Source organism: Rhinopithecus roxellana, chromosome 11 (assembly GCF_007565055.1).
Source record: "Rhinopithecus roxellana isolate Shanxi Qingling chromosome 11, ASM756505v1, whole genome shotgun sequence".
Lineage (NCBI taxonomy): Eukaryota > Metazoa > Chordata > Mammalia > Primates > Cercopithecidae > Rhinopithecus > Rhinopithecus roxellana.
Window position 1 is genome coordinate 2,427,644 of NC_044559.1, and position 19,063 is coordinate 2,446,706.

At 43.1% G+C, this 19,063-nt stretch overlaps 1 protein-coding gene across 1 annotated transcript; it reads right to left on the reverse strand.

Moving 5' to 3' along the window:
* Positions 1-691: 691 nt before the first annotated feature.
* On the reverse strand, positions 692-18,823 carry C11H10orf53 (chromosome 11 C10orf53 homolog). Its single transcript, XM_010382841.2, has 3 exons — positions 18,664-18,823; positions 4,348-4,467; positions 692-3,679 (listed from the first exon to the last, which is right to left on the reverse strand). The coding sequence occupies exons 1-3, from the start codon at positions 18,758-18,760 to the stop codon at positions 3,615-3,617; spliced, it is 282 nt and encodes a 93-aa protein (XP_010381143.1). The 5' UTR covers positions 18,761-18,823; the 3' UTR covers positions 692-3,614.
* Positions 18,824-19,063: the final 240 nt, after the last annotated feature.

Sequence of the window (19,063 nt, forward strand, 5' to 3'; positions counted from 1 at the left end):
CTTGGGTTCAAGCCATTCTCCCACTTCAGCCTCCCAAGTAGCTGGGACTATAAGAGCATGCCACTGCGCTCAGCTAATTTTTTACTTTTTGTAGAGATGAGGTCTCACTATGTTGCCCAGGCTGGTCTGGAACTCCTGGCCTCAAGCAAATGTCCTATCTTGGCCTCCCAAAACACTGGGATTACAGGTGTGAGCCACAGCCTCCAGCCAATCGTCAGATTTTAAGGGCAATCCTACCAAGGGAGCAGATATAGCCAATAAGGCCCCAGGCAGGAACCCAGGAAGACCCCTTGAAAATCTGTTCTTTTTAAATTTTAGAAGTAAATGGAAAAAGTTTAGACATTCCAAATTTCATTTAAAGACAGTTAAGGGCCAGGCTCAGTGTGGCTCATGCCTATAATCCCAGCACTTTGGGACGCCGAGGTGGGTGGATCACTTGAGGTCAGGAGACCAGCCTGGCCAACATGGAGAAACCCTATCTCTACTAAAAATACAAAAATTAGCTGGGCTTGGTGGCAAGTGCCTGTAACCCCAGCTATTCAGGAGGCTGAGGCAGGAGGATCGTTTGAACCCAGGAGGCAGAGGTTGCAGTGAACCATGGTCGCGCCACTGCACTCTAGCCTCGGTAACAGAGCAAGACTCTGTCTCAAAAACAAAAACAAACAATTAAGACACAGCTATGCTTCTAACTTTATTCTAAAAGACACTTTCTTTACATGTTAATAATAATGACATTGACTTGGCATCTTATAAAACTTAAAATGTGATTTAATCAGTGGTATTTTAAAAGCATGAAGGCACCTAAATGTCTAGCACGTTGAAGCACAGGGCACTTTTGCCTTTGATGGGGAGCAAGCTGTGTCTCCTGCTTCTGGGCCGGGAGGTGCGTGCTCAAGAGAGAGGGAGGCAAAGGAGGAGGATGACAGTACATTCTTCAGACATTTCCAAAGAGAAAGTTCTTCTTAATCAGTGACAGAGGAGGATAAGGCCACATAGACAGGTGGCTTCTATGTCAAAATCTTTATTTTCTGAGACAGGGTCTCACTTTGTCACCCAGGCTGGAGTGCAGTGGTGTGATCTAGGCTCACTGCAGCCTCTAGCTCCTGGCTCAGGTGATCCTCCTGCCTCAGCCTCTCAGGTAGCTGGGACTACAGATGCATGCCACCAAGCCTGGCTAATTTTTGTATTTTTTGTAGAGATGAGGCTTCACCGTGTTGGCCAGGCTGGTCTCGAACTCCTGTGTTCAAGCAAATCCACCCACCTTGGAGTCCCAAAGTGCTGGGATTACAGGCAAAAGCCACAGTGTCCGGCCTTGATTTTATTTTAAGTTTTTGTTTGAAAAGTACCCCTAACACACACTTACATACAAAGTAAAAATCAATTCCACCACTAAAAACATTTACAATATGGAAGGCAGAATAACCCTATAATCTCCTCGCTGTACCTCACCTGTCCCCCACACTCCCCAATCCCATGGCTCAGAGGAAACCTCAGTGATTTTTCCCAGCAATGCTGATTCAGGCATCATTTGCCTCTAGTCCGAACTGAAAGACAGGGCTGTGGGCACAGGCATCTCCCAGAAGCTTCTCTGGTTTTTCTTAGAATCCATGTACTAACTCGCCTTACCTGCCCTTCAGCTCCGGTCATGAAGCGAAGGAGGGCAGGTCCTCTTCGCTTGTGGTGCTACCCTGAAGGCACAAATACAACCTGGGGTGTTGAGAGGGATGCTGGAGGAGGGCATGGGGCTGCCGAGGGAAGCACTTGGTACCAGTTTAATGCTGGAGTTGCAGGGCTAGAAGAGACAGGATTCCATAGCCTTTGGAGATGAAGTTCCCACTCCAAATGCAGACAGCGGAAGCTAGCAATTTCAGTTCTCAGCATTGAAAAAGTTTTGGCCATGAAAGTAGAAATCACTGCTCAAGGGAGGGATTTCCTGATTCAAGACAAAATGCTCAGACAATCAACAAATCATGCGGGAAGAGGCTCTACGTAAAATGTTACGTTTAAGAAAAGATTCAACATACCTGCCCATGTACCCCCTATATCTAAAAGTTGAAAAAATTTTAAAAACTTACAAAATTGTGCACAAATCTCAAATGGATGAAGTCGATTTCTACATGTCTATCGCTTTATGAATATTCAGACATAAATAGAAGAAACCCAAACTGAAATACATAAAAATGTTCCTAAAGTTGTACTTTATTTTTACCTGTATTTTTCCATTTTTCTTTAATGAGAATGGATTTCTCTTGTAGCAAAATGTTATACTGAAACAAAGATTGAATGCTACATCTATAGTAACTTAAACTGGTCTTTGACAAAAAGGGACTAAATCTAGGGTTACAAAAGATACGTGAAAACCGGCACCAGACACTGGGAGGAAGAATCTTTTTTGAGCCCCAGTTTCTCAGTAAGGAGATGCTTAAATAGTTCCATAGAGTTCTAAGTCATTCACAATCCCTGAATCAACGCTGACAAGTGAAGCTTGGGCTGGGGTTTTAAAAATTATATCCCTTACTTTGTCCTGTATGAGAAAGAACTTGTGAAAGCAGTTTTATGGTCCCCGGTGGCCTTTGAAGTTCTGGGGTGCAGGAGGGTTTGAGGTTGCCTGGGGCAATGGTTAGGACTGCTCTCAGAGGGGGCAAGGCTGTAGCTCTCTGAGCGATCCTGAAGGCCCTGCTCCTTCAGCACAGGTGCCCTGGGTCCAGAGTCTTCTGTTAGCGAATCTGGTTTTCTCTCATAGGTGTGAGGCCTTCTTACCATGACCTCCCATTTGACGTCTTTCGATCAATATCCACATTTCCCCCTCTCCGTTACTCTATAGTTAAGAATGTATCCACACATTGGTGAGTAAGACTGGAAAGTAAAAATATCATTTTGACAAGACTGATTTTCACACTGAACACAGCGAAAACCCTCTTTAACTCTGTGGGGTGGTGTTCTACTCCAGAGGGACCAGGGAACCATCTCACATTCTGCCAAGGACTCTTCGTGCCCTCCTTAGACAATCTTAATGCAAAAGAAGGCAGGTCATTTTCTTGTTTTAGATGAGAGTAACTGAAGATTTGATTTCAGCTAATTTTATATTAGCAATTTAAAATATTTATTCCCTCAGGAGTCGAAATAAATCTGTAGGAATAACAAGGTTTCCAAATATTAACATTTGCTTTTGGTTCAGACTTTCAAAAGCCTTTATTCCCACCCTTCCCCCAACCTCTCTTTAATTTTACCTGTTCTGAGCTCTTTGAGGACTAAACAACGGAATCTCAGATGCTTCTGGCAACTATGTGTTATTAGTCAGGAATGGCACCTTGTTATTTGATTGCATTTTATTGTTTCCTTCAGCTCAATGTGTACCTGATATTGGAGGGCTCTCCCTGTGGGTTGGGATTGAGAGATGTTACAAATGATGTGGTTTTTATTATTTCTGTGAGCTCCTGTGCAGCCGGGTGAGATTCCTGAGGCTGTGTAAGCTGGAGGTCAGGCCCGAGTTGCCCTGCTCTGACTAGTAGAGCCCAGTGTCCACACTGCAGCACAGCCACTTCTCCCTGTATCATAGAATGGCTGGGGCAGCTGCTGTTCTGCTGACTTGAGATGCCTGTTCCATGAGGAGATCAGTAGGAGTTCAGCACGGCTATCCTGGCCTTTTCACACAATGGGTCTAGTTTACCATCGCCTCCTAGGGAAATAGATATAATTGTCTTTTGGTCAGCTTTATATACAATTTGTTATCATATCAGACATACCTGTGGGTTCCACTCAGAGTGCATTTTCAAAGGCCACGGGCTGGTAAAATGTTAACTAGTTTTTAATAGAGTGTTAGTGGATTGCAAAGCTTTAACTTCTGAGCACAGAGAGGCATGCACGGTGCCAGCCTGCCAGGCCATAAGCTCTCCAGGACAAAGACATCACATGAATGTTGCTGATAGTGTCATGCACTGCTGGCATATCAACTCAAATTATCTTAGCAAGTCAGGATAGAATAAACAAGTGAAACAAAAGCAGCTTCAAAAGCAAACAATAATAGAATGTATATTATTAAAGTACAAAAAAAACTGTTATCCCTTAATTCCATCACATCCCTTGAAGTCCAGGGCTTCACTTCATTTTCCTTCCTCTTCTGTTTCCAATGTTTGGGAAGACTTGAAGCATCACACACTTTACTGTGTGGTTTTGGATGTTCTCCTGTGTGTGCCACTGAAAGCACAGGGCTTTCAGTAGAAGTTTCAGTCTCAGAAAGAAACCCAATTTGAATCCAGGCATGACATACTGATCATTTCAACTAGAAATTGAGGGACTCCTCAGAGGAGGCAAAGTCCTGGCTGGAAATGTCGCCAAAGGGCTTACCAAACTCCAAGTCCTTAATGTTGCAGTGGAAAACGACTTCTTCATTCACCATGAGTTCCACCACATTCCAGTCTTCTATCTTCTCTAGGATTACCTCGTGTCCATCTCTAGCCAACACAGCTGGGAAGGACAGAAAAGGAGGTGAGTGACATGGGGTCAGACTTCAAACTAACCTGATTGGTAGCAGTCCTCATGATGACAGTAGCTTGTCTGCCATCTAGCTGCTCATGGGTATCACTTAAATGCCCTGGTAGGCACTTTCTGGGTGCTGGTCCCAGGTGCCCTCACCTTTGCTGGGAAGCACAGCCAGAGGCCTGAGTAATTCAGGTTTCAGTTGCTATTTGTCTCACACCAAAGTGATCTGTTAAACAATGAGCTTTCTCTAGTAAAGGGCTATTGGGCTTTCCAGAGGCTCAATCTCATAGAGACCACACTCAGTGCTGGAGAAGACTCGGGGGAATAGGCAGCTTCTTACCCTGCTGATGGAAGTACACATTGAGCACCTTCTGAAGGTAAATCTGGCAGTACCTACCAAAAGCCTCAAAAAATGATTCTAATCTTTAGTCCAGGAAATTACACTTAAAAGAAAGCTTCCCAAAGAAAAAAATAAAACAATACAGGCAGATTTTTGCAACAAGATGTCTTTTCTCTATTATTATGATAGCAAAATACTGTGAATAACTTATACATCTAATAATGAGAGGATGGCCAAATAAATGGTGGAATATCCATTTGGACATTTATAAAAATGTTTATGAACTTTTTTAATGGCAAGAAAAATACTTGCAATATAAGCAAAAACTTAGGATACAAATATGTATAATACATGTTTAAAATATACAGTCAATATGAATTCAAATATGTATATAAGGATGAAGAAAATACCCATTGAATATCTGTCTGTGGTGAGATTTTGGGAAATGTTTTTCTCTTTATTCTTTCAGCATTTTCCAGATTGCCTATAATAATCTGAAAAAAAAGTTTTTTAGAAAAGCTAATGAAGTAACTTTTATTCTTACCTTTGGAATCTGCATTTTGGTTACCATTTACATTCAATGGCTCCTTCCCCAGAGATCAGTCATGGAATAATTGTTGGATTTAATCTTTTTATTGTGGAAATGCAAAGGTGTGTGGCTTAGAAGAAATGATGTACATTAGACAGCCTAGAGCTCTATTTTTTCCAATGTATTTCTCCCCAGTTTCCTGGATATATTTACCCCATAACATCAATATTAGAGTGAGTGTGCCAATCATTACCTTTGTTGGTCTTCATATGTTGGTGAGAATTTTAGTTAGGATGGAAAGAGAAAACAGACGGGGGCATACTCTTTAAAGTCTTGCCATTTCAGTTAGTTTTACACGGAGTAAAGCAAACAGTTATGCCAGTTAATTGTACTTAATTACAGAGACAATTGCTGTTTCAAAATGTTGGTGTGTCCACTTCTTCATCTTTCAATCAGTTCAAGAACATCCAGCCCCAACTGTGAACATTTTAATTCTGCGATTTTAATTTCACTTCTGGAAAGGAACTTCAGAAAAAGACTCAGCAAGGATCTCCATTAACAAGACAGCACTCCCTGGGTACCCAGAGGTGGCCCTAATTGACCCGTGTCAGCTAATGCGTCTCTAAAAAATGGTTGCATCTTTTTCGTTGGCATACTTATTGTATCCTGTTTAAGTGTTTTGTTCTTAAACGTCTTTGAAGAAGACACTCAGCTTGGACCCGTGACTTGTTTAAATGAAGTGGTCCAGCTCGTGTGGAAAGGCAGCTGATCATCTAGGGAGACATAAAGGCAGTCCATGCGCAGAGATTTCTGGGATCCCATGCTCCCTCAGCAGCAACCCCTCAGGACGGGGGAGCTGCATTTGTCTGACGACACTCCTGGAAGATGGACTTCAATTTGACAGGAAGAAATCAGGAGCAAAACAGCTTCTCCATTCCCACCTTACACCAGCCCTCCACCCCCACCTGTGAGGCAAGGTGCTGCCACTCTGCGGTTAAAATCCAGTGCCAGCTCTCTAAGGCCTGGAGAAGCGAGGGTGCATGGACTGTGAGCGAGGAGCAGCCCTATGGGAGGAGGCCCCAGGAGGCAAGCACGCTGTAACCTGCCCCGGCCCTCCTGCAGGACCTGGTGACTGAGCCTCATGTGACATCTGAGCTTGGAGTTTGTTTTAAGAGGACAGTGGCACTTACACAGCATGATGTAGCTCAGAAACAGTATTTGATCCACCGAATCACTCACCCTATAGAGTTGAGGGGTGCTGAATAGTGGGGGTCCACCTCATCTTCGGGCAAATTAAGTCCAACAGGAAGAAACCCTCTTAAGAGACACACCACTCCTCACTCTGCCCTCTACAGGGGCACGAAGTACAGGCTCTCATGGTCTTAAAGGGCACGTGTCTTCCTCACTGACCAGAATTCTCTCCAAGTGCCTGGTTTTAATACAGGCTCACTGAAGAAGCAAACATAGAATGGCCCTGGGCACTGCCCATGACACTTTTTGACCCACAGAGTGACCTAAGTCTGATTCTTGCTAAAGCGACAAGCTGCCTCAGAGTCTACATTGAATATTCAGCCCCAGGACACTCCCTTCCCATCACTTTGGGAGGTGTTGAGCTGGCTCTAAGGTGGCCAGTGCAGGCTTAAGGGATCAAACACTAGACACCCCGGAATTCCTGCAGCTCATCCAAATGCCACCTCTCTAAATGGAGCACCCATTTCCTTCCATGAGCTGCTGTGGGGTTGTCTAGTCAAAGAAAGGTCAGATAAATATACTCCCTGAAACAAAGCCTGTGCAAAGGCAGTGGGTAAACTCCAGCATAAATCAACCAGAAGCTATAAGGCCACCTGCAGCCCGCCTGCCTCTTTGAAGTGGCACCTCATTCTTCAAGGGGGATCTAAATAAACGAAAGGGACATGCAAAAGCCTCCCTTCTTGCCGGTGCTGGTGGAATTGTGCACCATCTGCGAATGATTTAAATGCCACTGGTCAGGAAGTAAAGGTAAACAGACCTCTCTCCCTCCTCTACTCAGCACAGAGGCATACCTATGCCCACGAGCGAGGGCCGCCGATGCATAGCTAGCACAGGAGAATGGCACACAGGGTGTCTCAGCTACGTAGGGTGGATTCTATTTTCTGGATTGGTTTCAATTCCTTCCAAGCCCTCTGAGGGGGTCATTTGGCAAACTTAAGTACAGCATGCAAGGGGCAAGCGTGGCCAGGGAAATTACTTAGAACTTTTTGTTAAGCATTAGTTTAGCTTCACCAGCATTGAGGTCATAGTGGAAACATTTTGCTGAGTTATTATAATTCATGGATAATAAAGAGAGAACAAAAATTTTCAGATTGCTAAAGGCATGGTAAGTTCAGAAAAGATCAGGCCTATTTCTAAAGCCAGCAGGGCTTCGGGAAATGATAAAGAGCTGTAATTTTAAAAGAAACACAGAATTCAGATGCAGATTTTACAGAGGAGGGCCTGCAAAGGTACCACTCTCTGCCTGCTGGGTCTAAAGTTGTGGGGGGTGCAGATGCTCCCTGCTTTGCTGTGGTGAACACCCTGGCCCTTGTTGGCTGCTGGTATTACATGACTTATCATTCATCGATATACAGAACTGACTTTACAAATCAACCACCTACTGATACCTTGCAACCCTCAAGTCTCCTTCAGCCACAAAAATGCTCCTCTTGCTCTTCTCCAAATACTCTTCCCCTCCCCTACTGTGGGAAGTGCCGCCTGCGCCTGCTGCCTTCCTTTTTGCTGTGTTTCTACCCGCCCACCTCCTGCAGGGAAACCTTCAGCTCACCAGGTCCACAGCCCGCCCTCTCAGAGGTCAGGAAACTATCGCAATTCAATGGCTTCCCAGAGCTCCCGACCCCTCTCAGACCCACCTCCTTTCTTGGTTCTTTAAAATACTTTTGATGGTAAAAACAAATATGTTTTTTGAACTCTAAATTTAAAAAATCAAGTTATCAATGTAATGCAGATTCATAATTAGTTTTTTTAAAAAAAAACCTTAAAATTACAGAAAAGGACAAAATTTTAAAAATCACCCCTAATTCTTCTCTCCCTCTGTCTTTTTCAGTAGCAGTAAGACCATGGCATTCAAGACCATGCTTTGTTCCCTTCGCACTGCATCGTGTGCCCCAGTCCTGTCACACACATAGAGTGGCTGCGTTCTTCTTCAGTGCTGTGTAGCATTTTACATGATGTATGCACTACAATTTATTTAGTCATTCCTTTTTCTGGTTGTTTCCAATTTTTCGTTATCACTGAGAATGTTGTGGAAAACATTCACAGCATGCATCCTTGTGCGTGCATGAGGTTTGTTTTTTCTTTTATAAGGAAGATATTGAGAAATGGAACAGCTGGATTCTACAGTATATGATCACATTTTAACAGACACTGACAAGTTGTCCTCTACGATGACAGTTCAATTTGCTCTCCTGCTGAGGGTAAATTAGGAAAATACTCTTTTTCTCAGTCTTTAATCAGCCATGAATTCTTCTCTCCCTAGAAATCACCTCTGCTCAATAGTTTGGAGCCCACTGGTCATTTGCTTCTCGAAATGCCATCACCTGCTCCCTTATGCCTCCAGTTCTCTCCTCAGTCTGCGCCTGCTCCTCCACAGGCTGCTCCTCTTAACACACCTTGCCCTCAGCGGGGCTGTCTCGTCCTGCCATCTCCAGTCCTGTCTTTCCTTGCTTCCTCTGCAGTCTTACCTCCTGTGGTTCTAGCATTCGGCTTTATGCAGGTTGATTTTAACTAAGGTTTATTCTTACAATATGCCAGGCACAGCTCTGGGCTGGGACCCAGCAGAGAACAGCACCAGACAAGAACCCCTGCCCCTTCCCTCCTCAAAGCATGTGGGGGAGAAGGGTAACAAGGTATACAGGTGAGTGCGTGCTGAGGTACGTAATCAAGAGCATGAAGAAGAAATAAGGAGGGAAGGGAGAGCAGGAAGAGGGAGGCAGAGGGAAGTGCTGACGTTTTTGGTGGGATGTCCAAGGAAGGCCTGCCCATGAAGGTGGCTTTTGAAGAATATCCTGAGACTGAGAGAATGAAGCTGAAAACCACGTGGGAAAGAGCGTTCCAGGCAGAGCGGCTGTGAAGCCCCAAGGTGGGAGCTGGCTAGGAGCACTGAAGGACTGCAGGAGGTGGCTGTGGCTGCAGCAGCGGGCCAGGGAGAGGATAGGCAGAAGCAGGAGGGGGTGAGATCAGAGGGGCCATGAGGAACCTGGGGGGCCATGAGGAGCCTAGGGGGCCATGTGAGCCTTTGGCTTCTCCCCTGAGTGAGCTGGTGGGGGGGGCCTGGAATGTTCTCAGGTGTAAAGGCCGTGCTGTGATTCAGGTTTACCAGTATCAGCTGGCTGTGGTGTTGAGAACAGACTGCAAGCAGATGAGGGTCGCAGGGAATGGAGTCAGGAGGCCATGGCAGTAATCCAGGCAGGAGATGTTGGCGGGTGGACAAAAAATGCAGAGGGGGTAGTCAGGAGGCCTAAGAGGGATTAATTCTGGGTGTACTTCGAGGGCAAAGCTGACAAATTGTGTTGACAGACTAAACAGGGAGTGTGAGGGAAAGAGAAGAGTGAGAGGTGCCTGCAGGGTGTCAGGCCTGAGTAACTGCAAGATGGAGCTGCTGTGAGCAGTGGAGAGGGGAAGTGGGCAGAGCTGCTGGTGGGGGTGAGTGCTAGGAGTCTAGTTGGAAATTTGGGGCATACTAAGTCTGAGATGCCTACTCAACATGCCAGTGGCAACGACAGGTCCTGATTAAAGACATAAATTTGGAAGTTCATCAGCATAGAGATGTCATTTAAAGTCAAAGCTATTCTTGACTCAAATCTCCTGCCTTCATCTTTCTTCCAAACTCCAGAACGTAATTTCTAGCCACTGGCTTAATATTTCTTAATAGCTCTTTCCACCTCCCACCCTGCCACTTCTCCTCCTTAAATTTCTTCTTCCAAAATTGGACTCTTTAGGTACATCCCTGATTTCATCATCCTTTAGCTCAAGAACCTTCGCTGGCTTCCTGTTGCCAAGGATGAGACAGGCTGGACTCCCTTGTTGCACATCCTCCTCCAACCAGACCCAATAGCCTGCTGCTCCCCAGAAGTGCCCAGGCTGCCTGCACCCCCCCTTCTCAATGAACCTTCCTCAGGAACAATAAGAATTAATGCTTGCAGAGCCCTTACTGTGTGCAGTCATGGAGTTCATTACTTTACGTGCACTTGCTCATCAGAATCTCACATCGGTGAGGCAGGGATTCACATTCCTCTTTTACAAACAAGGAAACTGAGGCTCATAAAGGTAAAACCACTTGATTTTCACCTTGACTACAAAGCTACTAAATGGTGGAGCCCAATTGAAACTGTAGGTGTTGACTTCAGAGTCCCTGTGCTTATCCTCTGCTCATGCCATCTCTCTGCCAGAAGTGCCAAGAATGTAGGCAGGAGATAAGTGACGAGGGAGAGGTGACAAGTAAAGCTGACAGGATTTGTGGACAAACTAGGTGGGGAGTTTCCCCCAATACTGTTAAGTTGTATATTATAACAAAACGTTCACTTATGCATTCTGCTTTAATAAAAATTTTGGTATATAAATGATCTAATGGAACTCCTACAATCATCCTGGTTGTGGCAGGAGCAAGGAACATAAAACTTCCACAAAACAGAGGAGCAGACAGCTCCAAACTCCCATTCCTCTGCAGATACATAAAAACAAACAAACAAACAAACAAACAAACCCAGAAATGGTCAGAACCAACATTGTCAAAACTCTAGAAAATGGTCAAAGGTCTACAGCAACCAAGTGAATACTGAATCAAAGAAAAGGTAGCTTTAAAATGGTAGGAAAGCTTTGTGGCATATTTGCCTGCCCTTGCCGCACCACTTCCCCGACCTGGTGGCAGTCTTGAAGATAGCAGCCTGGGTTCCCAGTATGGGACTCTGGTTCTTGATTCCAGAGGGAGCAGAGTGGACCTTATTTACAGATTACTGTGTTTGTCTGTTCTAACCCATCTGCGGGCTTCCTGAAGAACTGAATCAAGGCACTTGTGTTCGTTTGCCTAACTTGGAATTCACACAGGGTGGAAAAACTGTGGGCAGTGCTCACAAACATTGTAAGGCAAATGAAAAACCTGCAACTGTCAGGGTAAAAGATTACAGTTGAGACACACAACAGATCTCATAAAGCCTAAGAGAAAATCTAGACAGAGTTTCTTTGAAAAATTAGGACATTCAAAAGCACCCATGTATACTGGGGAATTTGGAAAGTCAGTACAGGCTCAGATCAGGATGCACGCTCAAAAAAGACCATGAAGATCCTGCAATTTCATCACTGGCTGATCTATAGGTTCGTGAAAGCAGGAAGTAAAGGCTGAGGCAAAATTGTAAACAGCCTGGCCAAGTTTTATAGGAGTGTCTCAAAATGGAGCAAATACGCAAATAATGGGAGAGGATTTTTGTTTGTTTGATTTTAAAGCTCCTTGCATTCAAGAAACCTTTAGTCAAAACACTGACCACAAGCTAAGCCTTCAACAGTTAGGAATGGCAAGCTCTGGGGAAGGAGGGGAATCTGATTTCCAGAAATTATACATTATAATATTTGAATGTCCAGTTTTCAACAAAAGGAATCACAAAGCATACAAAAAACTAGGAAAGTATGGGCCATGCAAAGGAAAAAATTAATTAACAGAAACTGTTCCTGAGGAAGCCCAGGCATTGGACTTACATTAAATCAACTACATTAAATATGCTCAAAGAGCCAAAGCAAGCCAGAGACAAAGAACTAAAAGAAATTAGAAAAATGATGTATGAACAAACTGAGAATATCAATAAAGAGAAATTCTAAAAAGGAACCAAACAAGTCCTGGAGTTGAAAAGTATAACAACTAAAATGAAAAATGTACTACACGGATTCAACAGCAGATTTGAGTAAGCAGAAGAAATCAGCAAATTTGAAGACAGGGCAATTGAGACTACTCAGTCTGAGGAGTGGAAAGGAAAAAGAATGAAGAAAAATGAACAGCCCTGGAGACCTGTGGGATGCCCTCAAGTATAACAACATATACCTAGTGGAAGTACCAGGAGAAAAGGAAATAGATAAAGGGACAGAAAGAATATCTGAAGAAATAATGGCTGAAAACATCCCAAATTTGATGAAAGACATGAAAATACCTACCCAAGAAGCTCAACCAACTCCAAGCAGGATAAACTCAAAGAGTATTATATTAAGACATATTAGAAACAAATTGTCAAAATACAGAGAGAGAATCTTGAAAGCAGTGAGAAAGAAATGACTCATCACACACAGATTCTCCGTAAGATTATCAGCTTTCTCATCAGAAGCCATGGAGGCCAGAAGGCAGTGGGATACATATTTAAAGTGCAGAAAGGAAAAAACAAGAACCTGTTGTATTGGTCAGAATTCTCCAGAGAAAGAGAACCAATAAAATATATATGTGTGTGACTGTGTGTGTGTGTGTGTGTGTACATACACATACACAAATATATATATATTATACATATATACACATGTTCCTTAACTCACAATGAACTTAAGTCTTGATGAACTCATCGTAAGTTGAAAATATTGTAAGTTAAAAATGCATTTAGGGCACGTAACATACTGAACATCATAGCTTAGCCTAGTCTACTTTAAACATGCTCAGAACACTTACATTAGCCTACAGTTGGGCAACATTATCTAATACAAAGCCTATTTTACAATAAAGTGTTGAATATTTTACATAACTTATTGAATACTACACTGAAAGTGAAAAACAGAATGGGGTTGTATGGGTACTCACCATTAATGTACACAGCTGAAAGCATCAGCATATAGTCAAAAATCGTAAGTCAAACAATTGTAAGTCAGGGACCATCTGTGTGTGTGTGCGTGTGTGTGTGTGTGTGTGTATATACACAAACATACTATATGACCTATATGACTTGTTTGGTTCCTTTTTAGAATTTTTCTTTATTGATATTCTCATTTTGTTCATATAATTTTAATTATAAATCTATCTGTCTATCTATCTATCTATAGAGAGAGAGAGAAAGAGAGATTTTGAGGAATTGGTTCACAGGCTAGGCTACAGATAGAAGTAGAGTTTCTATGTCGCAGTCTTGGGGAGAGTCCCTTGTTCTTTGAAAAACATCAACATTTGTTCTCTCAAGGCCTTCAACTGATTGAAGAAGACCCGCTAAACGTTTTCCCCCTAAGATCAAGAACAAGGCAAGGATGCCCCACCTTTGCCACTTCTATTTAACATAGTATTAGGAGTACCAGAAAGATAAATTAGGCAAGAAAAAGAAATAAAAGTCATCTAAATTGGAAAGGAAGAAGACTACCTCTATTTGCAGATTGCATGATCTTATATCCCAAAACTGCTAGTGTTCCTAAAAAAAAAGTTGTTAGTGCTAATAAATGAAATTGGCAAAGTTGAAGAAATTAACAAAATTAACACACAAAAAGCAGTTGTATTTCTACACACTAGCAATGATTGATCTGAAACGGAGATAAAGAAGATGATTCCATTTATAATAGTATTTAAAAGAACAAAACACTTAGGAATATATGCAAACAATCAGGTGCAAGTCTTATACACTGAAAACTATAAAAGTTGCTAAAAGAAATTAAGGAAGATCTAAATAAATGAAAATGCATCCTGTGTGCATGGACTAAAAGGCTTAATATTGTTAAAATAACAATACTACCCAAAGGATTATACAGATTCTATGCAATACCTATCACATTCCCAATGGTGTTTTTTGCAGAAGTGGAAAAACCTATCCTAAAATTCATAGGGAATTGCAAGGTACCTAAAACAGATAAAACAATCTTGAGAAAAAACTAAGTTGGAAGACTCACATTTCCTGATTTCAAAACTTACTAGAAAGCTACAGTAATCAAAATCATGTGATACAGACATAAGGATAGACATATAGAGCAATGGAATAGAATTGAGAGCCTAGAAATAAATGTTCACAATGACTGATAGGAATGAATAGTTGATTCTTGACATGGGTGCGAAGACCATTCAATGGGTAAAGAACAGTTTCTTTAACAAAAGGTCTTGGATAATTGGATATCCACATGAATATCTTTTGAATGAATTTGGACCCTTACATTACACTATATACAAAAATTAACTCAAAATGGGTCAAAGATCTAAATTTAGGAATTATAAAACTCTTAGAAGAAAACATAGGGGCAAAACTGCATAATCTTAGATTTGACAACGTTTTCTTTCTTTTTTTTAGACAGAGTTTCTTGCTCTGTCACCCAGTCTGGAGTGCAGTGGCACAACCTTGATTCACTGCAACCTCGGCCTCCAGGGCTCAAGCGATCCTCCCACCTCAGCCTACTGAGTAGCTGGGACTACAGGTGCGTGCCATTACACCCACCTAATTTTTGTCTTTTCTATAGAGATGGCTGGTTTCTACAAAAAAAAGGCTGGTTTTGAACTTCAAACCAGGTTGGTCTTGAACTCCTGGGTTGAAGTGATCCACCTGCCTCAGCCTCCCAAAGTGCAGGCATTACAGGTGTGAGCCACTGTGCCCAGCAGACAATGGTTTCTTAAACAACATATCACAGGTAACATAAGAAAAACACAGATAAATTGGACTTCATTAAAATTAAAACTTTTGTGCAGCAAAGGACACTATCAAGAAAGTGAAAAGCTAATTTACACAGTGGGAGAAAATATTTGCAAATCATTTATCTATTAAGGGTCTCATATTCAGAATATCTAAATAAATTTTCCAACTCAGTAACAAAAAAAGCACAACCAAATTTAAAAAATGGGCAAAGAACAGACATTTCTCCAAAGACATACAAATGGTCAATAAGCACATGAAAAGATGTTCAACATCACCAATCATTAGGGAAATTTAAGTGAAAACCACAAGTTACCATTTCACACCTACTGGGATGGCTATAATTAAAACCAAAGAAAATTGAAATCCTTGTGCATTGCTAGTGGGAATGTAAAATGGTGCAGCAGCTTCAGAAAACAGTTTGGTCATTCCTCAAAAAGTTAAATATAGAATTACCATATGACTCAGCAATTTCACTCCCTTGAAACATAGGGATTCAAATAGATATTTGTTTACTAATGTTCCTAACAGCACTATTCACAGTAGCGGAAAGGTGGAAACAACCCAAGTGTCTATCCACAGATGAATGGATAAACAAAATATGGTATGTCTGCCACAAAAAGGAATAAAGTACTATAATACATGCTGTAGCACGGATAAACCTTGAAATATTATGCTAACTGAAATAAACTACAAAGTAGATTGCAGGTTACCAGGGCCTGGGGATGGAAGTGAGAGGTGAAACCAGCTGGGCTTCTGGTTTGCGTAGGGACTTGGAGAACTTTTCTAACTAGAGGATTGTAAATGCACCAATCGGCGCTCTGTGTCTAGCTAGAGGATTGTAAATGCACCAATCAGCATTCTGTAAAAATGGACCAATCAGCAGGACATGAGTGGGGCCAAATAAGGAAATAAAAGCTGGCCTCTCGAGCCAGCAGCAGCAACCTGCTCGCATCCCCTTCCACGCTATGGAAGCTTTGTTCTTTTGCTATTCATAATAAGTCTTGCTGCTGCTCACTCCTTGGGTCTGCACCACCTCTAAGAGCTGTAATACTCACTGCCAGGGTCTGCAACTTCATTCCTGAAGTCAGCCAGACCACGAACCCATTGGGAGGAACAAACAACTCTGGACACGCCACTTTGTGAGCTGTAACACTCACCGCAAGGTCTGTGGCTTCATTCTTGAAGTCAGCAAGACCAAGAACCCACCAGAAGGAACACATTCCGGACATAGAGGGACAGAGTGTTACTGCTTCATGAATACAGTTTCTGTCTGGGGTGTTGAAAAATTTTAAAAAGAGAGAACAGTGATGGTTCCACAACATTGTAAAGATAATTAATGTCACTGAATTGTATGCTTAACATGGTTAAAATGGCAAAATTTTAAATACATATTTTATCCACGTTATCTTTAGAGAAAGTGAACATAAACTAAAGGTGGATTATGAAGTGAGGGTGAGTAGGTGTGGCTCATCAGAGAGGAAGGAAGAGAAAAGTCACTTATTTAGGCTGTGCTCTTAGCCAAAACTTCAAAACATTTTAAACATCACCATGCAACACTGCTATGAATTGAATTGTTGCCCCCTTCCCCCAACTTCATATATGGAAGCCCTAACTCCCAATGTGACTGTATTTGGAGATAGGTCCTTAAAGAAGTAATTAAGGTTAAATGAGGTTATAAGGGTGAGGACCTAATCTGATAGGATTAGTGTATTTCTTCTTATAAGAACAGACACCAGAGAGCTTGCTCCTCGCTCTCCCTAAAAAATCCCACCAGGTGAGGACAAGAGAGAAGGTGGCTGTCAGCAATCCAGGAAGAGCACCCAGAGCCCTCACCAGAAGCTAACCTTGCCAGACCTTGATCAGGGACTTTTAGCCTTTAGACTGAAAAAATGTATTTCTATTGTTTAAGTCCCATAGTCTATAATATTTTGTTATGGCAGTCCCAATAGATGAATACAAACATGGAAGTATTTGCAACACAAATTTCTCTATCAACTGTTCTCTCACAGAAAGCAACTTCCTCTGCTGATTGAAATCCTACCCATCCTTCAAACTCAAACTCAAATGCTATCTCCTCCAGGAGGCTTTCCCTGATTGCTCAGCTAAAACTAATTTTTGTGTCCTTCGACTTCAGGGTATTTTGCCTGAAAGATTCTTAGTTTGGGTCATATGATGGGAGTTCATCAATGCTGATTCCTGGGCTGTCATCTCATTCTATATGTTCCCTCCAAGTCAATGACTCATGTCTTTCTATCTCCATTTCAGACTTTTTCTCTGAACTCCAGAACAACAGAGCTGATTCAGCACCTCTGTCAAGGTAACTGAAAGCACATGAAGCTTAATTCAGATGCTCCTTGACTTATGATGGGGTTAGGTCCCAATAAACGCACTGTAAATGGAAAGTGGGCTTAATACCTGGATAAGCCCATCATGAAGTGAAAAATCATTAAGTAGAACCATTGTAAGTTCAGATTTGCCTCGACTTACGATAGGGTTACCTCCCAGTAAACCCATCCTAAAGTCAAAAAGTCTAAGTCGGGGACTATCTGTATGTCCAAAATAGACTGTTCCTCTGGAACTGTTCCACATATTCCTCCAAATTGTGGTCCATCTTTGGTGTCTTCGATTTTAGTGGACAGTACGTCCATCCATCAGCACTGTTTCAAGCCAGACACTGACTAGATCCGGATAACATTCTTTTTACCCTTACCTCACATATCCATCCTCTCAGGAAGTACCATTGCTTTCACTTTGATCTATAGTCTCCTTTATGGTCCAAGCTACTCTCATCTCAGCCCTGGACCACCCCCAACAGTCTTGTTTTCCTTGTTTCCACTCTTGTCCCACTGTAATCTGTTCTCAGAGTGGTAACAGCTTCATCCCCTGCCTAAAACTTGTCTGTGGCCCTGCAGGATCTGGCCCCTGACTACCACTCCAGCCTCATCCCCCATCAGTTTAACAAATATTAATACATCATTTGTTGAATGCCTCCAGCCATTGCTTACATTATTAGTCCCCTCTGCCTGGAAGACATTCCTCTCTGTACCTGGTTAGTTTCTATTCATTCTTTAAAGGTCTGCTCAAATGTGGGCTCATTTAAGGCTCCACTTAAATGAGCCTTTCCAGACCTCTCCCTCTCCCCTCCCATTATGGCTAGTCACAGGTCCCACTATGGTTAGTTCCCATGGCACCACCCTAGCCTCAGTTAGAGCTTAGGCACAACTGTCATTTAGCAGTTAACAAGGAGATTACTTCAAAGACATTCATCACTGTTTAACAGTGTGTCCTCAGTCCCTGGAAGGGTGTCCAACACACACTGGGTGCTTAATAAAAGTCTGTTGCATGAACGATTAAGAGATGGAATCCCAGCAATGCTACTTCCCAGCCATTTGACTTGTTAAAGTCACTTAATATTCTTGATCCTCAGTTTCCCAATTCTTAAAGCAGGGTTATGTAATTTTTTCTAGGGAGGTAATTTCTGTAATTTGCTGGGCACTGGGTGGGCCCGCAGCTCACTCTTGGATAGAAGAGCGTTCCCACGCTTTTAGCCCAGCCCTGGAAGCCATAGGTTGCTACATCATCCTGCGGAAGACTTCCTGGAGAGGTGGCGCTTCGTCGGAGTCTGAGGCAGGAAAGCCTAGGCACGGGGCACCACCCGCACGGATGCTCAGAGGCTGGGGCGCTCAGGGGCGAACGCGGCGGGCGGGGAGGCCCACCTTGCAGGCCCTGCAGGCGGAAGGTGTGGTGCTCCACCGGCAAGCCTGCTGCGCTGTAGGGTCCATAGCGCAGGATGACCACTGCGTTCTTGGGCATCGCCAGGCCTCCGCCGCCGCAGCCAAGGCCAAGGAGAAACACACGCTGCTAAGCAACCTCTCTTCCGGCCCTGGCGGGTGGGCGTGGCTACGCGCGGGGCGGGGCCGGGGTGGTGCTAGGGGATCTTCCCAGCCCCAAGCTGCTCACGTGACCCTCAGCGCCTGGTCCGCAAACGCTCGCGTTCGACCTGCTGCGGCAAGTGTTAGTGATAAATAACAGCAGCAGCCAGGCACAGTAAGTTCGTGTCAGGCAGCGTGCTAAGCACTTTCCCTGCGTTGTCTGGTTGAATCAATTTACCATCCT

Bases quoted from the DNA above. Each gene is read 5' to 3' on its own strand.
- C11H10orf53 (XM_010382841.2), bottom strand. From the start codon at position 18,760: ATGCCCAAGAACGCAGTGGTCATCCTGCGCTATGGACCCTACAGCGCA. The intron at 4,468-18,663 runs GTGGGCCTCCCC...TGTCCTTCCCAG, and splicing joins CCGCCTGCAGGGCCTGCAAG to CTGTGTTGGCTAGAGATGGA. The intron at 3,680-4,347 runs GTAAGCCCTTTG...CTATTTCCCTAG, and splicing joins CATTAAGGACTTGGAGTTTG to GAGGCGATGGTAAACTAGAC.